Raw genomic sequence first — 17,273 nt, forward strand, 5'->3', positions numbered from 1 at the left:
CAGACTTTTTTTCAGAAATGATACATTCACTACACACATAAATACATTTTAAAAAATGAATCTAAGCTAGGATGCATTTAGGGTTATTAGGATATGGCAGTTCTTTTTCCCCTCTAAAACCCAAGTTATGTGTTCAACAACTGGTGGCCTCAATAGCATGTTAGTTTGAAATGCAAAATAGAGGTATATAATATTGTAACTGAACAAGTTAGGAAACATGCAGCATACCACGGTTTCAAACAAGACTTGCAGGTTTCACCATGTTTATTTTTAGAAGCAGAAGTGCCTGGCAATTTAAGCACAACAATTCAAACATTTGTTCCACTTAGCTGTGACAAAATGTCATTCCATTCAACCCTTCTTATTTTGTTTTATCACTTGATTATCCTTCCAAACTGATTTTCCTATAAGTGGAAAGTGGACAATTTAGAAGAAAATGTATTTTAAAAATAGCACAAAGCTGATTTTAAATCCATTTCTTCCCGATTAAAACAGAAAAAAATATAGAATAGTCACATGTACTATTAATCTGTGTGTGTCAATTAAGGAAAAAGACTTTCTAGACTCTTTTGTCAACATAACTGTGTGGGCAACAAATCTACATTGTTTGTAGTCAAAGCCTTGTTTTCTCCTTTCTTCAGCTCTTACTCTTAGCATTCACATGCTCCTACTTTTTCTGTCACCCTTATTAAACTGTCAGGAAAGCTTGGGATGCTCACTTATACTAGAGTGTCAATGGTTGATATTTTCTGTAGGTGTTATCTCATTTAAAAATACTGGCATTATAACAGGAATCAGAAGTTGAAGGCAAAGGTATTTAGTGAAGGGTAAGATGACAGGTGAAAGGATTACTTCACAGCCTTGTGAAGCCCAGTCCTGAGATGTTCCTTGTAGACAACTGTCTGGTTTGTCTGCCTGTGCAGATCTGTCAGCCATGACCCCTGGCTAGCACATGGACACCTTGCCTGGAGCCTCTGGTGGCAGGTGCTTAGATACACTGATGAGGCCACACCCCGCAGGACTGGGAGCAGCTTCTGTTTCCCAAACACTTTCTGAAGCTTTGGGTTTCTGGAAGTCTCGTGGAGAGTGCCGACTGCCCTTCTGTCCACTGTTATTCACTGCGAGTTCCCGGCGGGCTGCTGTGTATCTGCTTGTGGCCATGACCGATGCAACCATGCACAGGGCAAAGGAACCCCAGGCGAGGCTGTCAACAAAAGGCACAGTTAGGAAAGGATGCAGGGCTGATTCCAGGGCTTCCAGGTGGGGTGGAAAATCAACTCCCAGTTCCACCCAATTTGGACCTGGGTTTGGGCTTCCCCGGTGGCTCAGGCAGTAAAGAATCTGCCTGCAATGCAGAAGACCTGGGTTTGATCACTGGGTTGGGAAGATCCCCTGGAGAAGGGAACGGCTACCCGCTCCAGTATTCAGGCCTGGAGAATTCCATGGACAGAGGAGCCTGACGGGCTACAGTCACAAAGCGTCAGACATGACTGAGCATCTAATGCTTTGGATCACAGATCTCAGAGAGCAGTCAACGTGTTTTTGTCGGGGATGTGTGAATGGCGAAGAGAACCAGACTCGGGAGTCACGCATGCACTGTGGGTTTGCACACATCTCTCATTAACTGTGCAACCTTGAGCTGGTGACTTCACCTTTCTGTATCCAATTCTGCATCAAGTCTTTCTAGCAGAGATAGAACTTCTGTGTTACGACCTGTCTTTCCATTAGAATCAGGGACTGGGTCTCTCCTCACTGACATATTTATTAGGAATTATAATAGGACTTTTCTCCTTAAACCATGTTCAAGAAAGTAACAGCAGGACTATCTCTGTTTCTTGAGCACTTCACTCTGTGCCGAGAATTTGATAAACATAACCTTACATTCTCATAAAAATATCTGAGATGGGCATTACAGATGAGGAATCTGAGCTACAGAAAGATTAACCCGAAGTCCCAACAGTAGCAGGTGGTGGAGCCGTGACCAAGGGCGGTGGTGCTCCTAGAAAACCTGTGTGCATCCCTGCTGGTCCACCGTGGCCAGCGACTCACCAGTATGACCAGCCATAGTCCCATGTCTGAGGCTTCCAATCTTCTGGCCCAAGGTTCACGGTGATTTGAAAAATGGTTGTGTACATCATGTGGGCCACCATGGCTAGGAGCCCTGCACAAGGAAAGTTTGTGAGCCATAGTAAAGAATGTAGTTTTCTACGGCACATGAGTTGGCTGTCCTAGCCCACTAACATCCTCCTTGAGCCCTTCCAAACAGCCTTCATGTTTTACACGCCTACTGATTTCTTAGGGTCACCAGTCTACACAGTGCTGAATGTTCCTTTGCCATGTCATTTGTCTTAAGACCACCTCCTTTTTCTATTTTATCATGTCGCTGTGGGGTGTTTTTTTCTTTTTTCACTCATACAGCACAGACTGTGAGATCTTAGTTTCCTGACCAGGGATCGAACCTGCGCCCCTTGCATTGGAAGTTCGGAGTCTTAACTACCAGGCTACAAGTGAAGTCCCCAGAGGCACTGATTTTATATCTCTGTTTTCCAGAACAGGGAAGAGGTCCTTGAGCTACATTTAGCCTGAAGCCACACTTTACCAAGTTCTGTCACTTTTTCTTTTGAATGTGGATTGTTTGCTAACACAGAAAAACTTTGCATAAAAATCGGAATAGGTCCTGGCCACAGTAGACTTTCACAGTAGGAACTGGTCAGTTCCCAATGTGATTTTCTGTTCTCTGTAAGTGAATTAATTGATCTTTTTGCCTGAGGACCCAGACGATTTTCTTTTCCTTTAACAGTTTTAGTGGGATATGTCTAGGATTTGAATGTACTGTGTCATCCTCCCCCCCTCCCAGGTATTAGAGAGAGTTTTATATGCATAGATTTTGGTCTTTTGTTCTAGAAAGTTTCTTTGAATATTACTTTTAAATATTAGTTATTTTGTCTTTCTTTTTCAGGGGCTCCCATTACAGGGCTATGTTTTAATTTAATAAATCTATGGCAGGAGTGACCAGTTGTGGCTTCAATGGTCAAATAGAAAGTAGTTTTGGAACTTCTCTAGTGGTCTATGGGCTTCCCTGGTCTATGGGTGCAGAAAGTAAAGAATCTGCCTGCAGTGCAGGAGACCCGGGTTCCATCCCTGGCTCAGGAAGAGCCCCCGGAGAAGGGAATGACAACACACTCCAGTACTGTTGCTGGAGAATCCCAGGGACAGAGGAGCCTGACTAGCTACAGTTCATGGGGTCGCAAAGAGTCAGACACAACTTAGCAACTGAACAACAATAATGGAAAAATTACTTGGACAACACAGAAGACCAAAAAGAGGAGTTCTTTACTCATAGGGCTATTGACCCCACTTGGATAATTTTTAACAAGCTGCCATTTTTGAGTACTGACTGTATACTATGTGTATTCTTATTTAGTCATCACCATAGCATTTTATTTGTTTGTTTTTGTATGTTTTGGCTGCACTGGCGTGCAAGATCTTCCCTGACTGGGATCAGATCCATGTTCCCTATAGTGGAAGCACAAATTCTTAGCCACCAGACTGCCAGGGAAGTCCCATCACAGCTTTGTGAGGCAGCTAGTTAGAGAAGTGAAGCCACTTGCCCAGAATCACGCAGCCAGCAAGTTGGAGATCTCTGAATCCAGACAGTGTTTCTCCACAGACTCATGCTTGGCCGTTGTACAAATAGGGCAGTCTCTGTCCCCAAAGCCAGTGGACTTCTTCCCCTGCCATGCTGAGGCACGCTGATAAATTTTACTCTCCTTTTGTGCCTGTCCCCGCTTTTTTCATCAGCCCCCCATTGCTTCCACCAACGGGATTAATTTGGTAACCTCACCAGTGGACCAGTTGTCCCGCTGAATGGGCCAGCGATAGGAAGAGCCAGCCTGGAACTCTGCCAGTTCCCTTGGAGGCAGGCTGTAGGGCATTTGCTTGTTCTGATGATGCTCTTGGCAAGTACCTGCAAGCACCGTGAGGATGGCTACTGAGGCATCCACCTTGAGCCAGTGGAACCCAGAGTGATGCCTCACTCTGGAGCCCAGGAGGACTGCACTTGTCAATGTCAGTAGGATATTCAGGACCTCAGCCCCGATAGACAGCCACAAGACACCTGCAAATGTAAGGATAAAAGAGATGCTGGGACTCAGAAATATAGATTCTTTACCGTCTGAGCCACCAGGGGAGCCCCTTAGAAATACTAGGATATTCAATCATGTGATTTGGGTCACTTCTTAAACAAAAAAATAAATAAAAACCACCACGGGGTGAAAACCACAGAAACCTCTGCTGAGTCTTGGAAAGTTGGCAATGCAAGGGGAGTCCTGGGGCTTGAAAGAGAAGCTTTGGGAAGATTGTCATTAGCTGGGAAGGAAAAAAAGACTAAGCTCAATTCTTTTGTGAGGTCCTGAAAGATGCTGGAGGTCCCGTTCCCCAGTTCCGAAGTTACCATGTTATTTTGATTCCACCAGAAGACACTATCTTCATTTTTTGAAGAAGAGGGTAAACTTCACCAGGGCGGATGAAAGAGTCTGAGAATTGAGGCCTCCTGATTTGAGGTGCCAAAATCTCATTTGTTTCCATGTCAACCTGTGATTTACCCTTTTGGTGGGACCCCTCCTGCTGCTTCAAGGAAATAGGTTGGATGTGGAGTGAATAAAAGGGGCAGGGAGCGAAACTGTTATTTACAAAAAGCCTCCTATAAGGCAGGTTGGTCCTGGGGACACAGCAATGAATGAAAAAGACATGGTCCATGTCATCACAAAAGCTAAATTCTTGCTGGGGAAACGATACTAGGAAAGTAAGTTTAAACTTGATGAGTGTTATAGAGAGGGAAAACGCTATTGGCAGTGATGAACTCCATCTTTTTTCCTGCTCTGCGGTCACCTTGCATCGATAGTTTGAAATTGGCCTTGGTGGGAGTATTCACACTCCAAAAAGCTGCAAATACCGCCTATCAGGGCATCCCCTCCTCCTGCAGAGTTGACGGTTTAACGTTTTTTAGCATTACTGCCTACAGGTCCCATGAAACAGGCCAGTGGCTCTGTGGGACTTGAATTCATGGAAGAACTATAAATAACTCTTTCATGTTTTCCCCCCAGCCCAACCAAAACCATAGACATTGTCCAAATGGTGAGAAGGGCTGGTGGACAGAACACGAGGAACGTGTTTACCTTGTTCTTCAGCTGGTATTACACTCTGGAAACTTCTGCAGTTTTCACCTGGAAGTAAAAGAAGATAGAATCAAGTAGGCTGAACCTTGACAACGAGGGACAAGCTGTTTCCAGCCCCCCTTGAGTGCATCCCAGTCATTTTGAACAAGGACTGGGGAGTGTGACTTTATTGTTCCCAGAGAGGTGGTGCCCCTCCCTGGAGCATCATGATACAGTCCTGCCCCTGTGAATCCAGGCTGGGCCATATGCCTTGTTATGGCCGAGAACTAGGAGTGGAAATTATGGCGTGGATGGGTGGGGGTCACTTCTGGTCAGAAGCTTTACGAGTCAGTGTTTTGTCTAAAAGTTCTCATTTTCTTGCCTCTGAGATCACAGAAGGATATGTCCAGGTGGAGTCTCTCTCTGCCTGGATCCCTGAGTAGCTCCAGTGAGGAGACACCACTTGCCAACCGGCAAAATACCAATAGCAAGAGCTAGAAATGAATTTGGTGGTTTAAACCTGTGGGACTTGGATGTTGTTTGTTATTACAGCATACCCTAGCCCATCTGGACTGATGCTGCAAGACTTGATGCTGGACTTCCCAAACAGCATCCAGGATGACGTGAGTCTCAAATAATTTCTTTCTGGGTAGAGGGGAAAGTGACAATGTTTGTAATCATTTTAAAAAATGAAATAGAGCAGATTCAGAACTATCTCTGCTATGAAGTGAGCCAGTTACTTGCACTCCATCCTGCTTTCTGGAGTGGGAGAGGAAAGGGAAGAATTATGTGAGTGAGTGCCAGGTAGCAGGCAGAACCCACTCCCAGACTTATTCTGTGCTCCAGGGGGTGTGCTTTGCCTGTATCATCGGTCATGTTGCTCATATTGGCTAGAAAAGCTTGTGCTGTCCCCTGTGAGGTGCAGTCCCTTTGAAGGATCTGAGTCCTTGGTTATATACTGAGTGGACTGATGTCACCAAATTCCGGTTTGGGGGTGAGTAATGGATGGAGGATTTGACACCAGGGCGAATCACCCTCTGGGATGCTGTCCCAGGTGGGTACCCCCATCTCTCTCCACTAACACATCAGCCCCAAATTGAATCATAGATGGTGGAGTGGGAAGAGTCAGAGGCATTGCCTGATTTGTCTCTGTGCAGTTAGGAAGAGTGTGTCTGAGGACCTCTGAGGGGAAAACATGGTACAGAAAACACGGGTAGAGGCAGTTTCAGCATTTCAGGGGCCCAGTACTGTCCCAAGACTGTCCTGCCACATCACTGATTCAATCCAGGGACTGTAGGGAAGGCGCCGGAAAGACATATCCTGCGGCTCCCAGTCTGGGCTGCTAGGAGCTAAAAGAGGTGAATGTTAGGGGCATAGATCATTGACTCTTCTTTTTTTTTCCTTTTTTCGTTTTAATTGAAGGATAATGGCTTTATAGTGTTGTGTTGGTTTCTGTCGTACAACAATGCGAATCAGCCATCGGTAATATATATCCCTACCCTCTTGAGATTCCCTTCCATCCCACCTGTTATTGACTCTTCAGAGGAATGGCTTTCCTATTTCTAAAATTGGTTTAATAGTCCCCACGTTAGCCTTGCTTTGAAGATTAAATGAGACACTAGATAGGAAGAATCCTCCTGCCAATGCAGGAGACTCGGGTTCGATCCCTGGGTCGGGAAGATCCCCTGGAGAAGGGAATAGCTAACCACTCCAATATTCTTGCCTAAGAAATCCCATGGATAGAGGAGCCTGGTGGGCTGCAGTCCATGGGGTTGAAGAGTCAGACCCAACTGAGCAAGAAACACTTTGACAGGAAAGCTTCTCTCCTGGTTAATATGCACTTAAACCCTGCTGCTGTCTTTCTGCTTAATGCATGGAGGACTGAACATCTAACTAGCCTTCTGGAGAGGGCTGCCTTGTCTCAACAGGGGGTAAAGCGGAGGCAAGTCCAGAGCCAGGGACAGGGCAGAGTGAAAACGGGACCAGCCGAGGAGATTAAGAGAATTCACAATAGCTTAGAAGGGTGAGTTTAGCGTGGGTCAGACCGCAGTGACCCCTTGATTAATATGAATCCTCAGAAATGATGTTCCTTTTGAATAGGTCCAGCAGGATTAAAAGGAAAAATCTTTATAAATCCCATGAAGCCAGACAGGCGGGTGTTACATAGCTGGACAGAGGTTCGCCAGCCAAGCGGTACAGCCAGCCAGCCTGGGAAATGGTGTCAGAGTCCTGGGGATGGACTGTGGCACCCTGTCTGATTTTTCTCCCCAAACCCCCACCCACTATGGTGTGCCCAGACCCCTCTGTCCTTGAATTTCTTGGTTCAGCAGAACCGCACAGAGTCAGGAATCAACACATTCTGCTAATTCATTCACTCAGGAGAAAGAATAATATTGAGTTGAAAAGCTGCCCAACCATGAATTTTTGTTTTTTTCTATTTTTTTTTTAACTTTTTATTTTGTATTGGGGTAGAGTCGATTAACAATGTTGTGATAGTTTCAAGTAAACAGCAAAGGGACTTGGTCATACATATACATGTATCCATTCTCCCCTGACTCCTCTCCTATCTGGGCTGCCACATAACACTGAGCAGAGTTCCCTGTGCTCTACAGTAGGTCCTTGCTGATTATCTATTTTAAATACAGCAGAGTGTACACGCCTACCCCAAGCTCCCTAACTATCCAGTGGGCCAGGAGTTCCTGGCTACCTACCATAAGTTCGTTCTCTAAGAGGAGTTTTTATTTTACATCTTCATTTCAAACGATGCGTTCTCTCTTTAGAGGCATTGAGAAGAAGGTGTAGAGCTATTTAGAAAATGACCTCCAGGTAGGGGGTCACTACATAGCATTCCAGGTAGGGGGTCCCCAGGAGGACTCTATTAGGGTGTCCAAAGGAGGGTCAACTTTTAGGGGGATGCGGATGAAGCTGATTAAGAAGGGAAATACCCAGGAAGCTGCAGTGGGCAGCAGAGCTGGGGGTGACCAGACGCCCTGAGATCCCTTTCTTGTGCTTGTTCAGGGCCCAGGAGCACCCTCCCCAGGCTGGAGTCCTTGCGGCCAGGTCTCCGTAGCCGCCCTCGTCCCTCCTGTCCCTCTCTGTGGGTGCCACTGTCCACCTCCAGTTGTAATCTGCTCCTTTTCTTATGCCTCAACTCACCCAGGTATTTGTGCTAAACATGCATTGGAGAAGGCAATGGCACCCCACTCCAGTACTCTTGCCTGGAGAATCCCAGGGATGGCAGAGCCTGTCGGGCTGCCGTCTATGGGGTCGCACAGAGTCGGACACGACTGAAGCGACTTAGCAGCAGCAGCCGCAGCAGCAGATGTGTGTGTGGAGCAATCCCCCTGCAGGGGCCCCAGGCTGCAGTCTCCCCAGGCAGGCTCTCTTGGGTCTGGGCGATGTTTTCACGTGGAAAGCCAGAGAGCTTACATCCCCGAACCACCAGAGGACCCGTTGATGCTGAGCTCACCTGTGCTCCCAAGGGTTTCCTCACACGACTGCCAGAGCCCCACATGGAACCTGCGCTCGACGAACTTGTCGTCCCCCATCTCCCAAATGTACTGGACGGCCTGGCTCCTGTTGTCGCTGCTGCCATGGCTGTAGTGGATGCAGTGCAGCACCCCCGGACGATCCTGGCACAGCGGCTTTGCCACCCGCCGCGTGCCCTCGCACCAGTAGCTGCTGCCCACGGCCGTGAGGGAGAAGGTGAGGGCCAGGCAGACCGGGAGGAGGGCCAGAGCCCGCTGCTGCCTGGCCCACTGGTCCATGGCTGAATGCGGGGTGCGGTGGCAGGATAAGCAGTGGGGTCCCCCTCGCTTGCCTCACCCTGGTACCCGCCCCACCTCGGTCCACCATCTGGCATCCTTACCTCTCCCTGCACATCCCCCTGGGGAACTGGTGCTTTCCAGGGTGCGACATCTGTGCCCGAAGGAGCCACAGAGCTGGGTCGTGCTCCCTTCAACACTGTCAGCCCTGCAGTCCTCCCCACCATGTAGAGGTGCTGGTTTTCTGTTTTTGTTCTTTTTTTTTTTTGCAAGGGTAGAACTTCATTTATTCCCGTGTGATGTGAGCAACTCTTCTGGCCAACCGGATGACTATTTTTAGATACTGGAAGAAAATGTCCTTCCATTTTGTGTTAGGCACAGTGGAATAGCTACAGATCCAACTCGAAATGCTCCTAAATTTGATTCGTGTTATTCACACTTTCACCATCACTTTCTAAAAAACTTTTTATTTTGTATCAGAGTATAGCTGATTAACAACATTGTGCTAGTCTTAGGTGAACAGCGAAGGTTCTCAGCCGTCCATAAACATGTATCCATTCCTCCCCAAACTCCCTTCCCATCCAGGCTGCTGCAAAACACTGAGCAGAGGTGCCATTTTTGTTCTTTTTAAATTGTGATGAAATACACATAACACAGAGTTTACTGTCTTAATCATTTTTAAGTGCACTCTTAAGTACATTCAAGTCTGCCTCAAAGCTCCAGAACTCTTTATCTTGCAAAAACTAAAATTCTGTCCCTATTAAATGCCAACTTCCCATTCCTCTTCCCCCAGCCCCTATGATACTCTCCATGAATTTGGTCACTCAAGTTATATGTGGAATGTGTCTTTTTGTGACTGACTTATTTCACATAGCATGATGTCCTCAAGGGTTCCACGTGGCATCTGGAACACACAGGGTCTCCATCCTGTGTTAGACACCTCCCGAAGACAAATCCCCCTAGCCCATTATGACAGAGAATCAACCTGGGCAGGGAGGAGAAAAGGCTGGTGTTATTTGGGTCCACATCGCTTAGCCTGGACTTTCCGGCTGGCAAAGACCGAGGACTGTGTTGTGAGCTGTGTCTGTCTGTGTGGTTGCCAACCAGTCTTGTGGAAAGAGGAGTTACCTCATTTTATCACTAGATGGCATCCATCCAACGAGTGGGGAAGTCGTGTGTAGCCGTCCCTTCCCCACAACCCCTGTCCCTTTAGAAAAAGGCTATTTTTGAGAAAAATTTCAGAGAGGCTAGACAGAATATTCTTACCAAGCAGGTGGCACTGTTTTTGCCAGTAGGCGATGGGGAAGACAATCTGTAAAGTGCATCACGGACTAGCTTTACAGCCACATGGAAGGATCAGAGCCATCATGTGGGCAGTTTTCTCCCTCTGGGTCACCTCTTTCCTCTCTCTGCTGTCCCAAAGGGATGACCACATGGATTCCAGAGGCCACATCATTATGTGAGTCCATCTTGGGTAGGGGGTCTGTGTTCATTTTGAATGTTTTACTTCTGGTATTTAAAATCTTGCCGTGTGGGTTGTTTTGTTTTTTTTTTTTAAAGCTGTCCAAGGATTTCTATTAAGGGATGCTCACCTGTTTTGCCCCAACTGTTCAAAGTTCACTCACTTGGGTAAGTTAACCAGGATGAGAGCCTCTGGTCCACCTTATGGGGGAAAAAATAGCCTAAATGTAAATGGAAACATGGTGTTCCTGTCTCTTGCTGACCTGCATTTCATACAATCAGGATGCCTTCTGTGGAATCTCAAGTTCAGGAAAGGCTTGGAAGGGGCTGGACAGGGAGGGGTGATTGAGAAGGGCCAAGCAGAGTGTCTCAGAGACACAGTGCTGAACCTGCTAGAAAAAAGGAACTCACCTAGAGGGTTAGGGTCAGATATGGGACCTTACCAAGCTTCTGTGGTCAGGTGACTGGTCAGAAGACCTGCGTATCTTGGCTCTGCTTTTAACTTGCTGTGTGGCCTTGGGCAAGCCACTTAACCTCTCTGAACCTCAATGTTGCAGCCATCAAGCAGAGAACTAACCATTCCCTCACAGGGTTATTGTAAGGACGAAAGAAGTAGGATGTCAGGTGAGAAGATTTTGTCCATGTGCGTTGTGGTGGAAACCTACACACCTGTTAGTTGGCAATAATGGATCATGGGTTCTGACAAAGGATCTGCCTGGTGGACTGAGCGACCTTTGCTCACAGGTGAGGGCCATCTAAAGGCGAGCACGTTTTTGACTTTTCAGCATGTTGGTTGGCTGCTATGTAGCAGGAGCTCAAGTCGGTGATGGGGTTTTGTTTTGTTTTAAGTGTTTATTTGGCTGTTCTGGGTCTTTGTGGCTGTGCAGTGGCTTTCTCTAGCTGCAGAGAACGAGGGCTGCTCTGTAATTGTGGTGTGTGAGCTTCTCATTGTGGTGGCTTCTCTTGTGCAGCACAGGCTCTAGCACACTCAGGCTTCAATAGTTGTGGAGCACAGGCTTAGCTGCTCCATGACATGTGGAGCCCTATTTTCCCCGGCCAGGGACTGAACCCATGTCCCCTGCCTGGCCACGTGGATTCCCAACCACTGGACCCCCTGGGAAGCCCACTGATGGGGGTTTTGCTTCAGGCCCTGGGGCAGGAGCTGCTGTCTCCTGGGCAGAAAACTGTCTTTCTGGAAGTCTTGGCATAAACAGGGCCCAGAGGAGACCCTGCCTTGGTAGCTGGACTCAGCACATCCTGGATAAACTTAAAGCCTCAATAACAAGTGTCCCCCGTGATGAAGATGCCCACCTCAGACCTGGAGGCCCATCCTCCCACCACTGGTCCTCAGGGCCTGGAATCCAGGTCAGTCCCACCCTGGTCCTTTGCAGCTAGTGGGGCGTTAGGGGTGGAACCCACCGACTGCCTTGCCTTTTCTGGGCGTCCTCTGCCTAGGAAGTCGCAGCACTTGGGGAGGTCTGGGAAAAATCTCCCTGCCTTTTGAGGGGGAGGCGGGACGGGGGATGAGAAACTTTGGAGATTCGGTAGATGGCTCTAGACTGGGCCAGACGCTCTCAGGGGCGGCGTGCGGAGGGTTTGTGCAAACATCTTCTCGCCGGAGGAAGAGGAATGCAAGAGGCGGCCGCCTGCGGTACATCTTAGACCGTTCAAAGGATGTGCTGACACTTGTGACCCACAGAGAGAAAGATGAGGCCGGGGCCGAGCTGGGCAGGGTCCCAGAGGAGGGCAGTGAGCCCCCTGCCCGGAGACCACATGCTGCTCATGGGCACCCCTGCTGCCCAGGGGTCTGGGCCTCTCTCCTCCCCCTGCAAGCTGGCTCACTGGACCCCTGCGAGGCCCTTCCTGGCTCTGCTGCTTCTGGTTTCCATCAAACAAGTAAGAGCCGTTTGTATTATTATTGTTATTGTTATTATTATCAGTCGTATGTATTTTCTGATGATAGAAGCACTTCAGGCCTCTTGTAGGCAATTTGGAAAATGTAAAATGGTATTAAAGCAATGACAATCAACCGTAATCTAAGCCTTCAGAGGTAATCACTGTTGATATTTTGGCATATGTTCCTCAAATCCTTTTCCTATGCATTTTTTTCTTCCCCAGCTGGAATTAGGATGTGGAAAACATTTTGTGTCCTGGTCTCCCCTTTATAGCAGATGATAAGCATTTTTGCATGTCAGTGTGAACTCTGCAAATAGCATTTAAAAATTGCTGCATGTTTCCTCTGTTCGTTTTCATCATTCTTCCAGGTTTGAGTATTTAGATTGAATGAGTGGATTTTTTTTCTTTCCTTCCTATCTTCCTTTTTCCTTCCTTCCTATTATAAAAATACAGAATGCTTATTGTTTACAAAAATAAACTTATAAAATCTGGAGATGTTTGAATACCAACTACAAATTTCTGCACTCCCACCAGCCAGAGATCACCCTTATTCCCATTTTTTGGCTTACACTCACACTTTTCTACCACTTATTTACATATAGTATAAAAGAAAAACAACAGAGGCTTATACTATAAATATTTTCTTGCAATCTGCTCTTTTCCTTAACAAAATACTTATTAACCCAAGCTAACATATTTGTTGAACACTTACTATGCTCCAGGTCTGGTGCCAGGTCCAGGGCTCTTTATCTTATTTCATGCTCTCAGCAAACCTAGGAGGGAGGTTTTCCTGTTAACCCCATTGACAGATGAGAAAACTGAAGCTCAAGGAAGTTGAACATTTTTCGGTCAGAAAATTGAGCTCCATGGCATGCTGTTTAAGGACATTGGGGTGAATCATAAAGTATGTTTGTAGCTATCTTCTTTAGTTGGGCATTCTGGTAGCTTGTTTTTTCTTATCCAGGGAGACGAGACATTTGCCCCTTCCCTTTGCAAGATTCCTTTTTTTTCCAATTTTTTAAAAATGTCTTTGGCTGTGCCGGGTCTTAGTTGCAGCATTTGTTCTTTAGTCGCTAAGTCGAGTCTGACTCTTTGTGACCCCATGGACTGCAGCATGCCAGTCTTCCCTGTTCTTCACTGTCTTCTGGAGTTTCCTCAAACTCATGTCCATTGAGGCGATGATGCCATCCAACCAGATGAGAACTCTTAGTTGCAGCATGTGGGGTCTAGTGTCCTGACCAGGGATGGAACCTGGGCTCCCTGCAATGGGAGTGAGGATTCTTAGCCACTGGACCATCAGGGAGGTCCCTCAAGGTTTCTTCTTTATTCTCGGCCATGATGTGAAGGAGCTTCAGTTCCATTCCCCTGAGTGAGGAAGTACTTTGAGAACTCAATGCTTTTCTTCTTCCTTTGGTCCATGGGCAGAGTTCATCTCTGCTTGCAGCCTTGGAAATCTGTATCCCTCCTGCCCCCATAGAGGGAGGGCTGGGGTGCTGGGTCTCATCAGTGCTCAGCTTATCAGGCTTTGTCTGATGCTTGTCCAGAACCAGATGGGCAGAAAACCCACACCAAGTTCTCTACATCCACGTCCTCCCAGAGGCTGGCTTCAAACCCTCGGACAGTAAATGTGAACTGAGTCCAGGGTTGCCTAGGATTCTTGCCATGGTGGCTGCCTCTCGACGAGTGACCATACGTTCCTGGGGGCAGGTGACCTGGGACTTAGTGGCGGGGCCGTTGTTGGAAGAGTTGATAAGATCTCTCACCCTTGCTCTAGTTATCTGTCTCATATTCAAATGGAGTATATGTTCAGCTAACTCTCTGGTTTTGTTCATCTCCTCTCCACAACCATGGGTCAGCTGTCTCTTAGGTCCCAAGTTCTACCGCAGCGCTTGGCATTTTGTCATAATGGTCTTGCCCAAATCCCACAACGAGCCTCTGAGAAGGTGACTGTCACTGACCACCAAGATTCACAGGATCTTGTCTGATCACCTGCGATGATGTAGCTTGTGAGCGGTGGAGACATTGGGCCTACCCCCAGGGTACTTGAAAGTCCTGTGTTCTTTCTCCCCCAGCATTCCTTGGAAGCTGTTGACATACGAATATTTCTATGTGACAACAGCCAAATCTGCAGTGAGTCAGGCTGGCGGATGACGCTGACCAAGCCACACCTTGGTATATCTATAATCGATAATGTGCCTATGGGCAGCCCCTCTTCCCTGCCTCCGCCACTCAGTCTGTTTTCAGAACCTCTTCCCTCTGTCTGTCCTGTGTTATCTGTATAAAATCCTGAAGACCCTCCTCTTGGTCACCCATCTTAAAACCCAACTTCTTTCTCCAGATGTTTATGTTATACAAGACTTGGCGTAGATTTCCGTGATGACTTTTGCTCATAGACGTTCGCCCTGCATGGATATAAATGACCATGGCGTGTTGTTTTGGCAGGAAGTCACCATAAAATTCCCTTAATGAGAAATTCTCAGGGATAGTTTAGATTCTCAATTCGAGCTGGGAAACAGTGCTATATCCTCATGCCTCCTCCCCCTTCCCACAGCTCAGCTGAGTTAATTAGCAGTTCCTTTGGTGTCAAAAAATATAAACTCTCTCAGGCTCTTTAAGAAGTGAATGTGTGGTTCTTTCATACTTTGCTGATGAGAGTGTAAAAAGGTGCATATTTTTAAATTAAAAAAAATTCTTTCTGGCTAGGATCATTTGGCAGTATATTGTCAAAAGCTTTTAAAAATGTATAGTTGATGACCCAGAAATCCCAACTCAAAGAATTTTCCCTAAGAAAACAAAGATGTGCTCTAGTGTTTAGCTGTGAATATTTTCATTACAGCATCATTTATATTAGCAAACATCTAGAACCATGTAGGTGTTCAATTTGCTAGAGGATTTGAGAAATAAATTGTATCACCTTCATCTGTAGAAAATTACAGAGTTCTTAAAATGGTGCTTTAGAAGTATAGTTTTCGAAATGGAAATATAGTCACAGTGTATATTCTAGTGGAAAAAGAGACTACCTAACAATATGATTTTCTTTTGGGTTAAAATGAAAGAGAAAAGAAAGAAAAAAGAGAAAGGATTATATGTGAGTGCAGAGAGAAGAGTCTGGAGGGAAATAGTTATCTGTGGGTAAAAAGATTAAGATTCCATTTCTTCTCCCCTTTCTGCTTGTCTTCATTTTTTATTTTATCTACAGTGAAGTCTATTCCTTTGGTAACAAAGAATAATAGAGGTTTTGTTGAAAGCAAGTCAACAGAAGCTTTTTCCGCCTTTTTCTTAATCCTTTCTCGGTTGAGTGAGTTGGTGTTGGTTACCCTTGCAAGAGAAAGAGTAATCAGGATCAAGCTGGATTTTTCCAGCTAGAAAATACCCACTCATCACTACTTTATTAGGATTTGGCTGTGACTGAACTTAGATTAGCCTTTCATGTTTTTGCTGTCCTTAGGACAAGTACCTGGGAAGATAATCAGAGTTTGTCCAGCTTTTCTAGATTGATCAGACTGAGTGCTGCTTTGGTTTTGTTTTTCCTCTTGACCATGGCCGTCAGTCATGGCAAAGAGCAGGGAGATAAGAGAATGTTAGTCCACGGACAGCTCACATATACGATTGATTTTATTGTCTCTCTCTCTGTTAGGTCCAGTGCATATAAACAGCACTTTATCCAAGGAAAGTTCTTTACTTGGGTGACTTGGAGGATTCTGGAAGCTGATGATTTGGTTATCAACATCTCTGCCAAATTTGTAAAATTAATATAGTCAGTTATGTTCCCGTTAGGACATGTATTTCTTTAAACAGTGTGTTGCTAATGTACCATCGTGACTTTTGGGCCATAACAGAGAAAGAGAGATTATTAACGGAGATTTAAAATGCACTGGAAACAGAAACCAAGGGATAAATACCAATTATTTCATCATCATTGATAACATTTCAGGGGGAGCTGAAACAAGATGGCGGAGGAATAGGACAATGAGACCACTTTCTACCCCACAAATTCATCATCATTATCATCATGATAACTACTTACTGGCTAATTCCATGGTTCTCAAACTGTGTGCTAACATGTCCCAGGGCACCCCTGCTGTGAACTGGCAGGGGTGCTGTTAGGAATTTTAATTTTTTGAGGGAAGCAGGGATACATTCCATCTGTGAATGACGAACTCGAGGTAGTCCATGGTTTCAACATTATATGGCACTACTTTCCCTTGGATGATGTATCTTTGCAAAGCTGGGATTCTTTGTAGTTGCTGTGATAAAAAGCAAACACTGCAAAAATCAGGGTGGAACAGGAACACAGGTGGTAGTAGTCAATTTGACTGTTAGGTTTGAGATGTTTTACCATCCCCACTGGGCTACCCTGGTGGCTGAGATGGTAAAGAATCCACCTGCAATGAAGGAGATATGGGTTCGATCCCTGGGTTGGGGCGATCCCCTGGAGGAGGGTATGGCCACCCACTCCAGTATTCTTGCCTGGAGAATCCCCATGGACAGAGGAGCCTGGCGGGCTGCAGTCCACGGGGTCACGGAGATTCAGAACGACTGAGTGACTAAGCACAAGCACACATCATCCCCAGTAGGTTCTAAGTTGTTAGAGGTAAATATTTAATAAGTTGTTCGGCCCATCTACTTAATTAATGGCACTCTGTTTATTTTTTGGCTGCTCTGGGTCTTTCTTCTATGCACAGGTTTTCTTTAGTTGCAGCACCTGGGCGTCTCCTTGAGGAGGCTCTTCTTGTTGTGGAGCACAGGCTCTAGGTGTGTGGGCTTCAGTACTTGCGGCATGTGGGCTTAGTTGCCCTGCGGCAAGTTGAGTCCTCCCGGACAAGGGATCAAGCCCATGTGCCCTGCATTGGCAGGTGAATTCTTAACCACTGGACCTCCAGAGAAGTCTGATTAATGGAACTTTAGATTTGGTATTTCTATTGGCCTGGGGGTGCTGTGGAAAAATTATTAAGACTGGAAAGGAAGCAAGAATTGAGAAATTTTGGGAACCTCT

The 17,273-nt window shown here is 46.3% G+C and overlaps 2 protein-coding genes across 3 annotated transcripts in view; one reads left to right on the top strand and one right to left on the bottom strand.

The window, feature by feature from the left end:
* Positions 1 to 945: 945 nt before the first annotated feature.
* Positions 946 to 8,923, bottom strand: GSG1L2 (GSG1 like 2). Its single transcript, XM_055398269.2, has 5 exons — positions 8,626 to 8,923; positions 5,178 to 5,225; positions 3,968 to 4,117; positions 2,050 to 2,161; positions 946 to 1,204 (listed from the first exon to the last, which is right to left on the bottom strand). Exons 1-5 carry the CDS (start codon positions 8,921 to 8,923, stop codon positions 946 to 948), a joined length of 867 nt encoding a protein of 288 aa, XP_055254244.1.
* A 3,165-nt stretch (positions 8,924 to 12,088) lies between these two features.
* GLP2R (glucagon like peptide 2 receptor) overlaps positions 12,089 to 17,273 on the top strand; it is a 41,242-nt gene continuing 36,057 nt past the window's right edge. For both annotated transcript variants that reach the window (XM_055396591.2, XM_088828458.1), the window contains exon 1: positions 12,089 to 12,277. In XM_055396591.2, the coding sequence (XP_055252566.1) occupies positions 12,089 to 12,277 (189 nt within the window). The remainder of the gene's footprint in view (positions 12,278 to 17,273) is intronic.

Source organism: Moschus berezovskii, chromosome 20 (genome assembly GCF_049115385.1).
Source record: "Moschus berezovskii isolate FMDL1 chromosome 20, NW_MosBer_1.0, whole genome shotgun sequence".
Lineage (NCBI taxonomy): Eukaryota > Metazoa > Chordata > Mammalia > Artiodactyla > Moschidae > Moschus > Moschus berezovskii.

Excerpts from the sequence above, each read along its gene's own strand:
- GSG1L2 (XM_055398269.2), bottom strand. The coding sequence starts at position 8,923 with ATGGACCAGTGGGCCAGGCAGCAGCGGGCTCTGGCCCTCCTCCCGGTC. Across the intron at positions 2,162-3,967 it reads CATCCTCACGGTGCTTGCAG|GGCTCCTAGCCATGGTGGCC; the intron begins GTACTTGCCAAG and ends TTCCTTGTGCAG. Across the intron at positions 1,205-2,049 it reads GACTATGGCTGGTCATACTG|CCTCGCCTGGGGTTCCTTTG; the intron begins GTGAGTCGCTGG and ends TTTTGTTGACAG.